The sequence below is a fragment of the Palaemon carinicauda genome, chromosome 19 (assembly GCF_036898095.1).
Source record: "Palaemon carinicauda isolate YSFRI2023 chromosome 19, ASM3689809v2, whole genome shotgun sequence".
Classification (NCBI taxonomy): domain Eukaryota; kingdom Metazoa; phylum Arthropoda; class Malacostraca; order Decapoda; family Palaemonidae; genus Palaemon; species Palaemon carinicauda.
Window position 1 is genome coordinate 59,029,405 of NC_090743.1, and position 18,157 is coordinate 59,047,561.

The 18,157-nt window shown below is 43.1% G+C and overlaps 1 protein-coding gene across 1 annotated transcript in view; it reads right to left on the reverse strand.

Annotated features, from left to right (window-relative positions):
- Positions 1–6,106: 6,106 nt before the first annotated feature.
- Prosalpha4 (proteasome alpha4 subunit) overlaps positions 6,107–18,157 on the reverse strand; it is an 87,895-nt gene continuing 75,844 nt past the window's right edge. The window contains exon 6 of the mRNA XM_068393596.1: positions 6,107–6,756. Coding sequence (XP_068249697.1) covers positions 6,667–6,756 — 90 coding nt within the window. The 3' untranslated portion in view covers positions 6,107–6,666. The remainder of the gene's footprint in view (positions 6,757–18,157) is intronic.

An 18,157-nucleotide genomic window follows, 5' to 3' on the forward strand; every position in this document is an offset into this window, starting at 1 on the left:
CATCAACAAACAAGGGGGTACTCTGGCAAGAGACATCTGTCTGCTAGCGGTCCAGATTTGCCAGTGGGCGGAAGGTCATAACATTTCTCTAACGGCCAGGTTTATTCCGGGTCGGAGAAACATCGTGGCGGATCAACTGAGCAGGCATCACCAAGTGTTGAGTGGCGAATGGTTTTTGGATCCTCAAGTAGCGAAGACAGTAATAGCTTTGTGGGGTTTCCCCACAATAGACCTGTTTGCCACTTCTCTGAATGCGAAACTTCCCCGCTACGGGTCCCCAGTTTCAGACCATCAGACAGCGATCCAGGACGCCCTTCAACATTCCTGGGACAACCTGGACGCATATGCCTTTCCACCCTTTTGCCTGCTCAGAAGGGTGATCAACAAACTCAGGACCTCCCGGAACTGCAAGCTAACTCTAATAGCTCCGGCATGGCCAAGCAGAGATTGGTACGCAGACCTTCTTTCCCTGCTGGTTCAAGTTCCAAGGTTTCTGCCTCCAGAACCCCTTCTGTTGATGCAGCCACACAGTGGTATCCCCTACGGGAGAATCCACTTCCTGAAGCTTCACGCCTGGAGGCTGTCCAGTCTCTCCTCAGAAGTACAGGCTTTTCAGGGAAAGTGGCTAAGCACATGTCCAGGCACCTGCGCCAATCTTCCACAAACCACTACCAAGCAAAATGGAGTGTGTTTGCAGCTTGGTGTAGAGGGCGAGGCATGTCTCCACTCGGTCCCTCTCTTCCATTAGTGACAGACTTCCTGGTGTACCTCAGGGATGAGAAACCGTCTCTCAGTCTCGGCAATTAAAGGCTATCGTTCAGCCTTAAGCCTCATCTGTAGACTGAGAGGGGTTGACCTTTCCACCTCAGAAGGTATCACCTTGTTGATTCGAGGTTTTGAGAGATCTTGCCCGCCCAGTTGAGGTTAGACCACCACCTTGGGACGTGTCCCTGGTCTTACGTTCCTTGAAGGGACCACCCTATGAGCCCTTAAATAGGACCTCTGACTACTTCCTAACTATTAAGACCATCTTCCTAGTAGCTCTGGCCTCGGCAAAAAGGGTTGGTGAACTTCATGGTCTATCCTACGAAGTCACTCATTCTAGAAGATAGGGGGGGGGGGAGTTTCGCTCAACTTCGTGCCAGGCTTTGTGGCCAAAACTCAGAATCCTTCATTGGCCGATGAGAGGTTGAGAGAATTTCAATTTTTCAGCCTCAATAGGGTAACACAGGATACTGACCAATTGCTACTATGCCCAGTCAGGGCGCTAAGGAAATACCTGAAGTGCACCAGACCTTTCAGACCTCACCTCCATCATCTCTTCCTCAGTACCAACAAGGTAAAGAAGAGAATTTCTCACAACACCATCTCTTTCTGGCTCAAGAAAGTTATTGCGAGAGCCATTCACGGAGACCCAGAGGCAGCTCAACCCAGAGGCAGCTCAACCCAGAGCCCATCAAGTTAGGGGAGTGGCTGCCTCACTGGCGTTTAAGAAGAATTTTTCAGTCTCCCAAGTCTTAAGAGCTGGAGTCTGGAAACGCCAATCTACATTCATTCACCACTCACTATTTAACCGATGTGACACATAGGTCTCTAAACGCCTTTTCTATAGGGCCTATTGTGACAGGTCAACAGGTGCTGTAGCTACCTTACGCCCTTTCAGGGTTTCAGGGGACAGTAGCCATTGGTCGAGGATTCTGTGTTACACTAGGTTTTAGAAGGACATCCATCTATCTTCTGCACCTTCCTCCCATCTGGGTATCCTAGTCTGTAACCAGTTTCAGATGGACTCGCCAATGGAAATAAGGTATGAAACTCATCTGACTCCTCTCACAGGGTATAAGTTATACTCGTAGTCACGAGGGTTCCCCTTTTCAAGGTCAGGGGAATCCTAAGTATGATAGGGTCCAAGTCATATGTTCCCGACCCTCTTCATCCTGAAACATTTGTTTCCACATAATTACAAACTTTCAGTCGTGCTAAGATTATGGGGATCTACAAAGAAAAGTTAAGGGGAGATTTTTTCATCAAAAGAGAGAAGTCTGAGGACTATCTTTCTTAGGAATAGGGAACTCCTCGTCCACCCTGACCTCAAGACTAAGTCTCCTATAGTAAAGAATGAGGGATTGTATTTAGTGTAGGAACAAATGACAAACTTAGAACAGTTTGTATTTTTCCTAACATACAAACCCGAATTCTTTACACAAATCTTCCCTCTGCCACCGCCCCCTAAAAATAGTCCTAGGTATTCAGTAGCTACCGACCGGCAGTACCCCACCCCTAACATGCGGATAACTACCGGCCCAGTCGTTAACGACCTTTTTAAGGTTTTCTGCCGTATTTTCCAGCTCGCGCCAGAATATCTCCTATAGTAAAGAATTCGGGTTTGTATGTTGGGAAAAATACAAACTCTGTTATAAGTTTGTAATGTTTGTATCCGTGTAGGAGGCAGTAACATTTTTCATAACATTGATCACCCCTTGCATGAAGAGTTTCCCAGACTATGCTATCTAACACATTGTAATAAGTTTAAAGTTAATTCCAACCCTTACCTTTTTTTTGGTAAGGTTTAGTATTATGAAGTATTCTAATTACTATATACTGGCTATGACCCCTATTGTGGAATACTATAATCTTTCTAATAAAATAGTTAAATCGGTAGAGCTTCCAAACTTGGTACAACAGGTTCTCTTGTTGAGTAGGTATCCATTGTTTAAATTCATAGTTTAACGTATTTATTTATCTTAGTTTGCACTGGGCTACTTTCCCTGCTGGGCTTATAGCTTTCTGTTTCCCTAGCTAGGATTGCAGTTTGCTCTGTAACAACAATAATAATAGTATGTACTCTAGGTAGATTAAAATACAGTCACAAGATCCTTTAGAACATTCAATAGTGTTTTGGGGACTAAATGTTTTGCTTAATTACCCAACTAATTTCATTAGTACTGTCTGATATGAAGGATATCAAAAGAAGGCTGTTGTTTTCAGCGTAAAGGTGAAATTAAGAAAGTAAAGTAAGTGGATTAGGTCCTAAACTGTCTGTGAAACTGAGGAAAATTGGAGCAGATAAAATTCCAAAATCTGACTTTAAGAGAAAAAGCAGGAAGAGCCGATATAATTTTCTCAGAAGAATCATGCAAATGGTGATACAAGCACCCTCTTTTTGGGATACTAGTCGGTGCAAACTGACTAACTATTTGAAAATCCAAGATAGCCACTCACTGGTTGTTAAGTTATTTGTCTTCCCAAGATTTGATGTAGTCCATCAAATCAGGAGCATGGCAGAGCATTTTACATATATATGAGCATACTGAAACTTATTTAGGTACTAATTATACTCAATTTTTTCTTCAATGGAAAGCTGACCATTACCAGGGCACACTAGTGACATCACAGGTGTGTAACTAAGCTAAGGGTTAATTGCCAGAAGAAAAAGATCTCAATAGCAAAAAAAACTGCTTCTTAGCAAGGCCAATTCAGTTAAACAGCCTTCACTTGAATTGACAAAACATGGCAGGTAGGAGAGGCGAGCCAAAGATAATGAGACTAGTTATCTGGATAGATGAAAAGTCAAATTAGGTGTATGGCAAAAAGCAGAAACCTAGTTGCATCCTTTACAATAAAGCGTCCATTAAACAGAATGACACGTAAAATTGAAGCTTCATCTTTGAGCCCCAAAACAGTTGCATACATGGAAACTATGAAAAAATCATGGCATACTGGTTAGACAAGTTGTTGCCTCTTGTAACCAAAACAAAACCTAGTATAAAAAAGGCACTAATGAATATAGTAACTTGGCAAAGAATATTCCTCTTTCATTCCATCACTTCAATGTCTTTCAACCTTGATCCAGGATGATTGTACTGGTGTGGCATATGCAAACTTTATAACACACCAGTGTGGCATATGCAAACTTTATAACACACCAAGGCATTGTACCAGGAGAGTTACAGGCTACTGATTAGCAACACAAAGTTACTGGACAATGTTTCTTCAATAATGTATGGACCCTTTTAAATTTTAGGTGTGATTCTTGTCAGCAAATTTACTTTTGAGAAATACATTAAGTCTGTCTTTTCTTCAGTTACACAAATATTTGGCTTATTAAGAAAGTCTTGTAGGATTTTCTTTTATGAATCTATTCTGAAGAAGTTTTAATTCTTTCACTCCACCTAGTTTTGAGTACAGTATTGTTCTATTTGGTCTTTAGCTGCTGATTCTCATCTTGTTGGACAGAAACTTAGTCTATTAGATTTCTTACTCCTGATCTACATATTAATGTCTGGCACTGTCGTTCAATTAGTTTGTTATACATTTTGCTTAAGATTTTTCATACTTCTGATCGTCCTTTACATTCAGATCTTCCCGGAGAGTACCACTTGGTTCTTAATACTAAATATGTAGTTAATTCTGTCATGCTTTCTCCATCATGAGACTCGGTATTACACAGCATTCTAGAAGTTTTATTCCAGCTGCGACCAAGTTGTGGAATGATCTTCCTAATTGGGTAGTTGAATTGGTAAACTTTAAAGTTCAAAATTGCAGGAAATGTTTTTATGTTGAAAGGCAGGGTTACATAAGTCTCCTTTTATAGTTCACATATTAAAGATTTAGTTTTACTGTTCTTAAAATATTTTATTTTAATTATTCATTACTTCTAATAAGGTTTATTTACTTCCTTTCCTCACTGGGCTATTTTTCCCTGTTGGAGCCCCTGGGCTTATAGCATCCTGCTTTTCCAACTATGGTTGTAGCTTAGTTTGTAATGATAATAATGAGCTTTTCTGTAAACTCAAAGGCATTGAGTGGCCATGAGCATTAATGAGATTTCACACTGAATACAATACTACAGTAAAAACTTTTGCTTTTGTCAAAGCTGAATTTGATACTTTAAAATTTTTCTCACTGCAATCATGAGAGCATATCCTGTTTATTTTAATTACATCCTTCAGTATAGTAACAAATGAAAGAAGCCAATTTTTGCTGAGAAGAAAAGTCTAGTTGTCCATTCAGAAAAATGACACTCAATATACAATCCCTTTAGCTAATTATAAAATGAAATTGAATAAAATAACGGAGTCATAAACATGAATGTATAAACAGGGACATGATTGTTTGGTAAATAAAAGACAACCTTATCTTTTTCAAGATACTCCAGGCATATCATTTCATCCATCAAACAGTACTGTACTGTTACAGTATCTAGTCTTTAATTAGTAAGTAGGAGTAAGATCAAGGATAATAAATGACTCCTCCTTGCAAAGCAAAGATAAGACAAGGCTGACAGAGTTGAATAACTTGGCCAGATTTAAACCCGTTGTATTAGTCTTCCATAAAGTAGTGGATTTATAAGCTTAGAAATTAATTGCGAACTCAAAATAAACATTTGAAAACTCCTTTCAAAGTTTGGCTTTTTATTAAAGACTTATCATAAATTTTTCCAGAGTTGCATTTGAGTAATTTGGTCCCTAATGATAAAATTGTTAAATTGGCTTGATCTGTGGTAGGCCTTCAAGAATACGTCTCGCTTGTCATAGAAAACGACTGAAAGGACAACTGCTCCTTTGCAGTCTTGCTTTTCTGCAAAAGGCTAGGCCCACTGCCAAAAACAGCTGCCTTGGACTTGGACTATCTGGTTAAAGGTTAGGCCCACTGGCAAAAATACATGGAAACAGCTGCCTTGCACTTTGACTATCTGGTTATAGGTTAGGCCCACTGCCAAAAACTGTGGAAACAGCTGTCTTGCACTTGGACTATGGTTAAAGGTTTGGCCCACTGCCAATAACTGTAGTTGATGACTGCAAGGGCATGCAAATGTTTTTAAACCATATCAAATTAGCTTTTGACCCCTTAATGTAGGGATAGTGGTGGGAAAGAAGATAAAGAGGTCAGATTGAGTGATTAAAATGCATCCTCACAGACTTAACAGGAAGTTTTTTTTTACCATGCAAGAACCCTTAGCAATATACAGTTTACAGTACGAAACTTACCAGTATTCTTTGGGTATAATCTGTTTGCAACTTTATTCAAAATGTAGCTCTACTCCATTTTCCAGATAATGTTGTGCTAGGACATTATTTTTAACCTTGAAATTAAATTACTAACGTTAACAGATCCCTTTTAGCATTTAATTCTGTATCAAGTGATAAGTGGCTCAATGTTCTTGACTCCCCCCCCACACACACACACACATACACATATGATTTCCCAATGGTAATAGAATAATGACATAAAAGACAAATCTTGGAAATATCGACTTATATATAGCCTGTAAATAATTGCTTCATGATGTTTAAAGCCCAAGGCTAAAACACTTATCTAAAAACCTATCAATACCTTGTAAAGGAAATTATTACTTTAAAGCAAAACTAAAGCCCCTATGTTAAAATACCGATTACAAAACATATCTTATACTTCTAAAGTAAATAATTATATTTGTGAGCAAAACTATAAGTAAAATAAATGATCATTTTCTGATGAGAGAAACTATAACCTAGATCTCAAAGCCTTTATTGAAAAATTAATAGCTGTAATAAATCTAAAACATCAATTTTATATATATATATATATATATATATATATATATATATATAGCAATGGTTGAAATCTTACTCATATCAAAAAGCAACACAAAAAAACAGTTAATCCTAGACCAAAAAGTTACTTCTATTTCTTCTGCTTCTTCTTTTCTGCCTCCTCCTCTTTTTCCTTTTCAATCTCTGTGACAATTTTTTCCAGGCTGCCAATGTCAAGCATCTGTAAATAAATTAAGGTTTCTGTAATTACCACATTCAATAAATATGACAAATTTGAGAGTAATCTGTATTTTTTCCTAACGCTACAAACCTGGAGCTATTTATAGGGGATATTACTTTCGGCGAAGCTGAAAGACAAACCATGAGAATTTTAGCGAGGGATAACCACCACAACCGCTAGTTAGCGGGAGGGATGAGGGGTAGCTGGCTACCCCACTCAGTCACACACCTGGGTTGAGTGCCCACTTTGCTTTCGGGCAAGACTTTCTTGGGGGACAGGGCTGCCGGACCAATTTGCATAAATTAGCTCCAAATCTATCATTTGTTGTCACTAAATACAGACCCTTCGCTATTTATAGGGGACGACTTACCTCTTAGGAGGGAGGAAGTCCGTGCCAACTAGCTTTGGCATTTAACCCGGGGTTCTCTCCCCTATGTCATAGATTGTAGGCAGTAGGAACCCTGCCCTTGCTAAAATAGTAATGCTTTGCATGATTAGTGGCCTATGCAAGCTGTGTTTGTGATATTAGCAATGTGGCTAGTCTAATAAAAGGATCTCAAGTCAGGAATATGAGAGTACTGAGACTTTACCAAATAGCCCCCTCGCAAGAGGTATTAGGGAAGCAACAAGTATTATTTCTATAATTAGGTTACACAAGGAAAGTGGATCTTACTTACAGAAAGGTGAGGTTAGCTGTGCTGTGTACTGTGGAGCTGATTCCCCAGAGGGGGAGAAGGTGAAGGAAAGAAAGAAGCCAGTCATTCTACTCATTCACCCCCACACTAACCCAGGTAACCTCAACCCTTTACTACGTGTCCATTAAGGAGCTTGAGGTGTTTAGACCACTTGTTGTGCAGCCACCACAGGATCAATGGAAAATGTATCCATGTTCCTGTGGGTTACATCTTGCAGGTAGTGGCGGTGAAGGTCGTCTGATGCTTCCACACCCCTTTGCAGTACCCGTGCCACAGAGTAGTTCTTTGTTGAACGCCAGGGACATTGGTTTAATGTCACGAGCTTTGGGTCGTCATAGTGGAGGATGGTCAATATTGAGTGCAAGGTCAATGACTTTCCAAATTCAGGATTGAGTTCTTCATGACCCTCCTCTTGACCTTCCCCGTGCTGACAAACTTTGCCGACACACAGGAGCAAGCTGCTGCTGTTATTCTAAGTAACCCCTCAGACTCCTCACTGGGCAAAGTACCAGTTGGTCTGGGTCTTTGGTTACATAACGAAGCCTCTCGATCTTGAAGGGTTTAGGATCCCCTACCTGTGGATTTTTGAGTCTTGGCAATAAACTCAGGGACAAAGCTGAGAATTCCCTCTCTGCATCCCCTTGAATGGGAGATGTCATCTGATAGACCATGCAGTTCACTGATCTTTTGGCCGAGGCCAAAGAGAGTAAGAACACCATCTTCAGAGTACGGTGGCCATCTCTGGCCTGGCGTAATGTTTTGAAGGGAGCTACCTTCAGAGACTGAAGAACTTGAACGGCATTCCGAGGAGGAGGTCTAACCTCCAACTGGGGACAAGTCATCTCATAAGTTTTTATGAGGAGAGATAGTTCCAATGAGGAAATATTTACTACCTTCAAATTAAAGGAGAGACTCAAAGCTGACCGGTAGCCTTTGACTGTCAAAAATGAGAGAAGCATCTCTTCCTGAAGGTATACAAGGCACTCTGCTATTGTTGGAGTAAGAGGCATCAAGGGGAGTGATACCCCTTCTATGACACCAACTACAGAAAAGACCACTTAGCCTGATACTGATGCTGAAGAGCATCAGAGGAGTCTAGACATTATTTCCGCAATTCATTGCAAAAAGCCTCTGTAAGTGAGGAGATAGTGGACAGTCTCCAGGCGTGAAGTTGAAGTGAAGCTACCGTTTTGTGGAAGCTGTTGGTATGTGGTTGTTCAAGTAGGTTGTGGAAGTTCCCTCGGAAGCACCGGGAACCACTATGCATGATGCCATATTGGAGCTATCAGAATCATTGAAAAATTCTTGCTTATTCTGACTTTGTTGAGGACCTTTCTGATTCGGACGAAAGGTCGAAGATGGTTTGGTGCGGCATATGCCCCCCCCCCCCCCCTTCTTTTAATGCATCCGAAGAGCATCGGTTCCAGCGGAGGGACGATAAGATCGACCTCTTAGCAGAGGTTCTTGTCTGCTACCCACCATCTGAGACCTGTTAATTCCTGACCTTAGTTGAATCAGGGTGTCAGAGGAATCGCTTCCTTGATTCCATTTGGACTTGAGGTGCCAGAGGACCCATGAAGAAAGATTTTCCCCTTCGATCATTGGAATATGGGAAGGGCATTGGACTACCTGGTCAATCAATTACCCCATAGAGTGGTCAACAATACCCAGGGATTGTGACTATTGTCCCACCCCCCTTAAAGACTAGGAAGTTCCCCGAGTGCAACAAGCAAACTTGACTCTAAAGCGAAAGTCAATGCTCCTCGGTTCCCCCCGAGGGGTCTAAAGATTAAAATCTCAGGTTGATGTCAAGATGTGCAACCGATTGCACATCTCTGCTACGAAGGAGGGGGGATTCTGTCTTCCAACTGCCACCAATCCAGTGGGGGTTGGCTGAGTAAGTGTGATACAGACCAGTAAACCAGGGTAGCCAGTACTGCTTATGTTATTAAAGATAATCTCCTTAACCCTTTTACCCCTAACGCTATTTGGAACTTTCTAACCCTTAACACCCAGGCGTTTTTTTTTTCAAGCACATTTTGCAATATATCTTTTTTAAATTGCTCTAACAGCCTTAATTTTCATCATAGAGAGGTTAAGTTGGTCTCATTATTTTGGAAAATGCCTGAAGTTTCTCAAAGTTATAAAAGATATGCAAAAGAAATGTAAAAAAACAGTGCTTTGCAAGGATGTACCGGTACGTCCATGGGGGGAAAGGGATGAGTTTTGTGAAACGTATGAGTACGTCCATTGGGGGTAAAAGGGTTAAGAGATCGCTTTTCGGACAGGAGAGTGGTTGGTAATTACTGAACGCACCCAACTTCTAAAGGATAAGATTAAGACATATAGTCAAGCCTCGTTATTCGCGATAGTTAGGCTACAGACACTGGCGCGATAAGCAAATTTTCATGAATAAATACTACACTAGGGTGGGCTAATTTTTAACCTAAAAAGTCACTGCCCCTTGCCACGAGTGGGTGCAGCTGATAATTAACACGAGAAATATTGCCTAATATGGTTTTAATTTGGTTTCTACAACAGTTTACAATCATAAGTACAGTGTACAGTGCATTTGCACATGTAAACTACATACATTGTTCTGTATAACAAAAGTTGTTCCTATCAAGTAATACTGTACTATAACCTAACTCACTAATACTGTAGTGTATATTACTGTAATATATGTAAAGTAATATTACTACAGCTTAACTGGTACTTACTTGAAGTGTTTTCTGTTTTCGTTCAAGACTCGTAGCCTACGCCGGTACTTTAGAAGCATGACACAACTTCTTAAGTGTTGTCTCTACCACAGTATGTTATATATCTTTCATAAACAGAAATACAGCTTGTCTTATAAACTAAAAACTTAAATATCATGAAAATAATTGCCTCTTTTAAATAAGTAAACAAAAACTGTGCATTCGATTATACACACACACGCATACACTCACTCTCTCATATTAGATTTCTTTTCAGAAGCATTATTGCATTCTAGGAAATTACGATTATCTAAATAGTTAATAGAGCATTAATAAAACATTTATGCATATATGAGAGAGAGAGAGAGAGAGAGAGAGAGAGAGAGAGAGAGAGAGAGAGAGAGAGAGAGAATTAGTTCCCTCTTCTTCAATGTCAGGATTCAAATCATTCATATTTCTCTCTTTCTCTCTCTAATTATATCTTTCTTTGCTAAGTCTCTATTGAGGCTTTATAATCAAGCACCACGGAGCTAAGAACTATAAAATATCGTGCATCGGCAACATGAATGAAACTCTGGTTATTGTCATGCGATTCAACTCACAGTACAAGTAAATAAAATAGGAGAGAAGCATTTCAAATAAAACTATTGGAATTAGTATGATAATTGGAAAATGATAGATCAAGTAATAATTATTTCTTTTAGTAAACATGAAAATCCTTCGGTAGCATGCCTTAATAATCAGGGATTTACTTAGTCCGAAAATTGAGGTTGACGGCGGACTACGCAGGGTTGATCAGCTGATTTGAATGTAAACAATCCATAAGATTATAATTTACTATGTTTTTAATTTAAACACATTACTAAAATGTGAATATTACATGCACTTTTATTGGATACAGTTAAGTAAAACACCAGGGAGAACAGAGAGAGAGAGAAGGATAAAGAAATACTGTATGACAAAGAGACGAGACAGGGGGAAGATAAGTTGTAGATGTGTGTGGGAGAGGAAAGTAAATGTACGGAAGGGATTTGAGAAGGAATTGGGAAAAGGATTAAGGATATAATAATAATGTGATGGACAGTTGTTGTTTGCGGATGATATTGTACTGGTTGCAAACGCGGAAGAGAAGCTTGGCCGATTAGTGACAGAATTTGGAAGTGTGTGAGAGAGAAGGAAGTTGAGAGTTAATGTGGGTAAGAGTAAGGTTATGAGATGTACGAGAAGGGAGGTTGGTGCGAGGTTGAATGGAGAGTTACTTGAGGAGGTGGATCAGTTTAAGTACTTGGGGTCTGTTGTTGCAGCAAATGGTGGAGTGGAAGCAGATGTACGTCAGAGAGTGAATGAAGGTTGCAAAGTGTTGGGGGCAGTTAAGGGAGTAGTAAAAAATAGAGGGCTGGGCATGAATGTAAAGAGAGTTCTGTATGAGAAAGTGATTGTACCAACTGTGATGTATGGATCGGAGTTATGGGGAATGAAAGTGATGGAGAGACAGAAATTGAATGTGTTTGAGATGAAATGTCTAAGGAGTATGGCTGGTGTATTCGAGTAGATAGGGTTAGGAACGAAGTAGTGAGGGTGAGAACGGGTGTAAGAAATGAGTTAGCAGCTAGAGTGGATATGAATATGTTGAGGTGGTTTGGCCATGTTGAGAGAATGGAAAATGGCTGTCTGCTAAAGGAGGTGATGAATGCAAGAGTTGATGGGAGAAGTACAAGAGGAAGGCCAAGGTTTGGGTGGATGGAAGGAGTGAAGGAAGCTCTGGGTGATAGGAGGATAAATGTGAGAAAGGCAAGAGAGCCTGCTAGAAATAGGAATGAATGGCGAGCAATTGTGAAGCAGTTCCTGTAAGCTCCGCTGCTTCCTCCGGTGCCTTGGAAGACCGCGGAGGTACCAGTAGTAGGGGATTCAGCGTTATGAAGCTTCATCTGTGGTGGATAACGGGGGAGGGTGGGCTGTGGCATCCTAGCAGTACCAGCCGAACTCAGTTGAGTTCCTTGTCAGGCTGGGAGGAACGTAGAGAGGAGAGGTCCCCTTCTGTTTCATTTGTTTGATGTCGGCTACCCCCAAAAATTGGGGGAAGTGCCTTGGTATGGTATATGTATGTATGTATGTAACAGACAATGATAATGTGAAAGAGATATCATATGAATATGCATGATAGGTTATATTCAGTGAGGTAATTCTGTGAAAGTGAATAGTCATATCAGTGGGATAATCTCGTGAAAGTGAATATAGGTTGACAACAGACTAGGCAGGGTTGATTAGCTGATTTGAATGTAAACAATGCATGAGATTATAATTTGCTATGTATTTTATTCTAATTATAAATACAATACTAAAATGTGAATATTACATGCATTATTATTTGGATACAGTTAAGTGAAACACCAGTTAAATCGAAATCTGGTTTATTTCCAATATAGCTGTAATTTTTTACCACATAAATGGATATACACTGTACAGAGAGAGACCTAGGACCAGCTGGGTGTATAGATAGGTAGTGGCGCACGGCGCTCCCAGTGTAAAAGAGTGAGGGCTATTTGAAATCATTGTCCGGCTTGAATTTTATAGCGATTTTTATGAGAATTTTTATCTAATAGGTATTGCATTGTTCTTAGGCCATCCCAATGCTTTTTGCCAACTATTAGAAATCAATTTCTTAACATTGGGTAAACAATCTTCACAAAGAATGTTTTTCCTCCTTGGTCAGGAAAAACCGAAACCGTGAAGCAAGATTAACAAGGTCTGACTGTAAAAGCTTTCTCTTGCAAACAAGAGGAATATTCTCCCAAAGGAGGACATTGCCTAAGACAATGCTTTCCCTCCGACCTAAGGGGAGAAACGTAGGCATAATTCACATGCTGAAAAAGATTATAAAGTTATTATTTCAACTTAATTACCAAAGAAACCATTGTGAGTGCCACCTAACCAGCAAACGGGAAAGGTGTTCTCCGCAGAGAATCTGCCTGACATCCAGTATCAACAACGATTCCCCCACTCATGCGACGAAGGCCGAGTCTGCCCTACATTGTCAAATAAACAGCAACTGTAATAAAAGATTTAAATACCGTATTTCCTGTATCATAAGACGTACCTTTTTTTCCTGAAAAAACGCCCCCATAACCACCCTGCGTCTTAACACTAAGAAAAAGTTGTAAAGGGAAGTTTGACAATTCTCAAACTAATGACTTAAAAGCACTCTCACCCACTAGACAAAATATAAACCTACAATTATCATTCATATGTAATACATGAATTTATCTTTATATTGCAGTTTCTTTAATGAAGTACTGTAGCAAATTACTGCATTTGTTTCTTTTGATAATCAGCTGAATTGCCAACCCTCTTCTACAAGCAAACACGCCAACTAAAGTATAGTGGTCACCTAGCAGATGACACTGTGACATATTACTAAAGTTGTTTATCCTAGCAGACAATGCTATGACATATTAGTTGTTAATGCAATATTTATCTATTTTATCTTTTTTTTCTTTTAGATTTTGAAATAAAGCAACATTTTGATAATGACTTTTTTGCCTGAGTTCCAAAATAGGACAGACAGTTGCTGAATATGACCTAGAAAAAAAACCTTTCACAGTTAGTTGAGTGCAGTGTTACCTAGTTGGCAGAAAGTAATTAGACCTATATACTGTACACACAGCTAATGAAGTAATGGCAAAGTTTTAAAACCAGCCTCATTTACGATTGTACAGTTTTCAAAATAAAACAATTAACTTTCAATAATTACCGGTAAAATGTAGAACAGTAACAATAAAAAGGTAAATTGCTCTTAAATATCACAAATTTTAAGTAATTTGTATTTTTCCTAACAGTACTTACCTCGAACTACTTTCTTAGGAGTATCTGGGATCTCCTTCCCATCCGACCAGAGTTTTGTGTAGTTTACCCTAAACCCATTTTCTATGAGGGGTAACCTCAGGCGGAGTGATACGCGCCCTGAGGCTAACCCCGGGTCAGAGAGCATGCTTGCTCAGGTCTCGACCTCCAGTAAGTTCTTGGTAGCTAAAGTCTCTAAGAATACCAGGGGACACTCTGGGAAGGCAGGGTGGGCCATTACCCGAAAGTAGTTCGAGGTAAGTACTGTTAGGAAAAATACAAATTACTTAAAATTTGTGATTTGTTCCAACACGAAGTACTTACCTCGAACTACTTTCCTAGGAGACTTATACTTTAGGAGATGGGCGTGGCCCTAAAAAGTTCTTGAGACCGTGCTGAGTAATATCCAGAGACCTAGAAAGGAGGCTAGGTCGTGTTGACCCCCATGGAAAATCAATCGAGAGGAAACTACACAAAAACCCATCTTAGTGTCTAAGAAACTCACCTGTGCAAGAAATCCTAGGGGATATGACTTCCCCCTGTTGAGGTACTTGTCTCTGGCTCAGGGCCCTCTCAGAGCCCACTTGGAGCGGAAAAAGAGGAAGAAAGTACAAGGGGGTTTAAGGAACGAACCTGTGTCTCTTGGGCTTGTTACCCACGGTTATCACTGAGGCTATACCTTTAAACCGTTTGGAGCGCGGAAACAACGGTACTTATCGAGAACCCGTCCAGGGATTTTCTTGAATAGTCCTTCAAATAGTGAGCCGTGAAGGTAGACTGGTTGGCCCAGGTGCCTGCCCTTAGGATCTGGCCCACTGCTATATTTTTCTCGAAAGCCAATGTAGTACTAAGGCCCCTAATGTCATGGGGCCTGGGCTTTCCCGGCAGGGGGATTCCTGCCTTACTGTAGGCCCTGATGATGACCTGCTGCAACCAGAAGGAGATGGTATTTTTCGAGACTGGCTTGTTCACGAGGCCTGTGGAAACAAAAAGGCTTTTGATCTCGGGCCGGAGTTTGGCTGTCCTCTCCAAGTATTTCCTCAACGCCCTGACGGGGCACAGGCGCAAATCCTTCAAGCCGTCCGACCGGAGGATTGCCGGAATTGAGAAACCTTCAAACCTGGGGTCCCACACGGCAGGATTCTGGGTCTTAGCTACAAAGGAAGGGACGAACTTGAACGTGACTTCCCGCCAACCTTTCGAGTGAGCCACTTCGTAGGACAGACCATGGATCTCGCACACCCGTTTAGCTGAAGCTAACGCCAGCAAGAAAACTGTCTTGAGAGTGAGGTCCCTGTCCACGATGTCTTACGGGGGTTCGGATAACATTTTCAGGACCCTTGCCACGTCCCATTGTGGCACCTTCACAGCCTGCAGGGGGCATGATAGTTCAAAACTTTTAATGAGCATTGAGATATGTCTAGAGTTACCCAGGTCTATGCCCTTCAGGAGAAAAACTTGGCCCAGAGCAGCGCGGACTCCCTTGATGGCCGGGATGGACATGTTGACCACGTCCCTGAGGTAAACTAGGAAGTCCGCTATCTGCGGAATGGAGGCCTTCAGGGGCCTGATGTCCCTAGCGGTGCACCATTTGGTAAAAGTGGCCCACTTAGCCTGGTAGACCGCTACTGATGATCGTCTCAGGTAGCCAGACATCCTTGTTGCTGTACTCGAAGAATAGCCCTCCCTCCTCAGGAGGCGCTTGATAACCTCCACGCGTGAAGGCGAAGGGACCGAAGGTTCTCGTGGAATCTTTGGAAGTGTGGTTGCCGGAGAAGGTCTGGCCTGTCCGGAAGGGGCCAGGGCGGCTGTTGTGCTAACTCCCTTAGGTCCACGAACCATTCTCTCTCCGGCCACCAGGGCGCTACCAAAGTCATCCACTGGTTGTCCGCCCTTCTTACTCTGTTGAGGACCTGCCTGAGCATCCCGAAGGGGGGGGAAAAGCGTACACGTCGAGATTGTCCCAAGGATGTTGGAAGGCGTCCTCGAACGCCGCTTTTGGGTCTGGCACAGAACAGAACAGAACACGGGGAGTTGTGTATTCAGCCTCGTTGCGAAGAGGTCCATCACCGGAGAACCCCATTTTTGAATGACCGTTCTGGCTACTCCCGGGAGCAGAGACCTTTCAGACCCAACCACTTGCCCCATCCTGCTGAGGCCGTCGGCGAGGACGTTCCTTTTCCCCGAATGAACCTTGCCGAAATTCTGATCTGCTCCACTTCGGCCCACTCCAGAAGTTCTAACGTGAGGACGCACAGCTCCTTCGACCTTAGGCCTCCCTGTTTCTTTATGTAAGCTACCACCGTGGCGTTGTCGCACATCAGAGCCACGGTGTTTCCCTGGAGTAGGTGGATGAACTCCTGGCACGCCCTTCGTACTGCCCTCATCTCTAGCACGTTTATGTGCTGGGTCTTCTCTTGGGCCGTCCTGCTCCCTCTTGCTGACTTCCCTAGGAGATGGGCACCCCACCCCTCCTTCGATGCGTCCGTGAACAGGAGCATCTCCGGGGGGTCGGCTGCAAAGGGCATCCCCTTGAGGGTGTTCGTCCTGCAGCTCCACCATCCTAGGACCTGTTTTGTCTTCAGGAACACCGGGACCACCCTATGGGGGGAGTCCGTCTGGTTCCAGCTCTCCTTCATGTTCCACTGGACCTCCATGAGCTTCAGCCTGCCCTGGGGGACCAGTTTCTCCAACGACACAAGGTGGCCTACCAGTCCTTCACCCTCCTGGGTTGGTCCGTCAGGAAGGGGCGGAAGACCTGGTCTAAGTTGTCCAACCTTTCCGAGGAGGGGAAGGCTTTCACCAACCGGGAATCCAGAACCATTCCGAGGTAGGTCATACTGGTGGAAGGTATCAGTTGGGACTTCTTTAGGTTGATGGTGATCCCCAGAAAGTTGCAGAACCGCAGCAGCTTTGCGCCTTGCTCCTTCAGTACTTCCTCTGAGGCTGAAAGTAACAACCAGTCGTCTAGGCACTGAATCAGGCGAATGCCCTGTTCGTGTGGCCAGACTGAGACCGTTGTGAAGACTTGGGGGTCTGTGGACAGCCCGAAGCAGAGGGTCTTGAACTGCAACGTTTGGGTACCCCATTTTACCCGTAGGTAATTCCTGCTGGAGAGATGAACCAGGATTTGGAAGTAAGCATCCTTGAGATCTACTGACATCATGAAGTCCCCTTCTCTCAAGGACGCCAAGACCGACTTCGGAGTGTCCATTTTGAAGTCGGTCTTGCAGACAAACTTGTTGAGGGCTGAGAGGTCTATGACTGGTCTCCACCCTCCTGTCGCTTTCTCCACCAGGAACAGCCTGCTGTAGAACCCCGGACCTGGGTCCTGGACAGGTTCCATTGCTTCTTTTGCCAACATTGCTGAGACCTCTCCCTGCAGAGCTGTCTTTTTTAAGGGGTCCTTGGGGGCTAGCCACTCCGCCTGCTGGTCTGGCATCAGAGGTGGAGGGTCCGCTAGGAAGGGCAACCTGTACCCTTCTTTCAGTACTGTCACGGTCCACGGGTCTGCCCCGTGGTCTTCCCATGCTTGCCAAGAATGTTTGAGGCATCCCCCCACCTGAGGCTTCGGCAGGAGTAGGGGGCCTTCCACCCTATCTTCTTGAGGTGCGGCCTGAACGTCCCCTTCTGGACGCTGCGAACGATGGTCTATAGGCGGCTTGGGTCGAGGCTGATCCCCTACGGGAGGCCTGAGACGAATGGGACCAGGCCGTAGCCGAGTTGTCTCTCCTGGGCTGGCTAGGAGAGGCCCGAGGATGGCGAGGCATGTCGGCGGAGGGCCTTCTGTACGCCGGCCTTCTGACCGGGTGGGGCCTGGGCTCGTACGGGTCCTTCAACTTCCTAACCCTGTCAATCGACTCCTCCGCTGCCTTCAGGGGAAAGATAGCGTCGTCCCACAGGGTCAGGCTTCTCAGAGACCTGGCCTCTGTCTGGAAGCCGTCTAGTGATTTTGCTCAAGACCGTGTCCCTCCTCCGCAGGACCCAGTTGGCGGCCAAAGCTAGCGACTGGTAGGAGAGGAATTTCAGGGCCTTACCTCGAACTGATAAGTTCCTTGAGTAAAGCCTGGGTTTCTGGTACCGTAAGATCGTATGAGGACTGGACGCCCACCAGTCCAGCCACGAGGAGACGTTGACTAAGTCCTTCGAAATCTCCTCCGAAGGAGA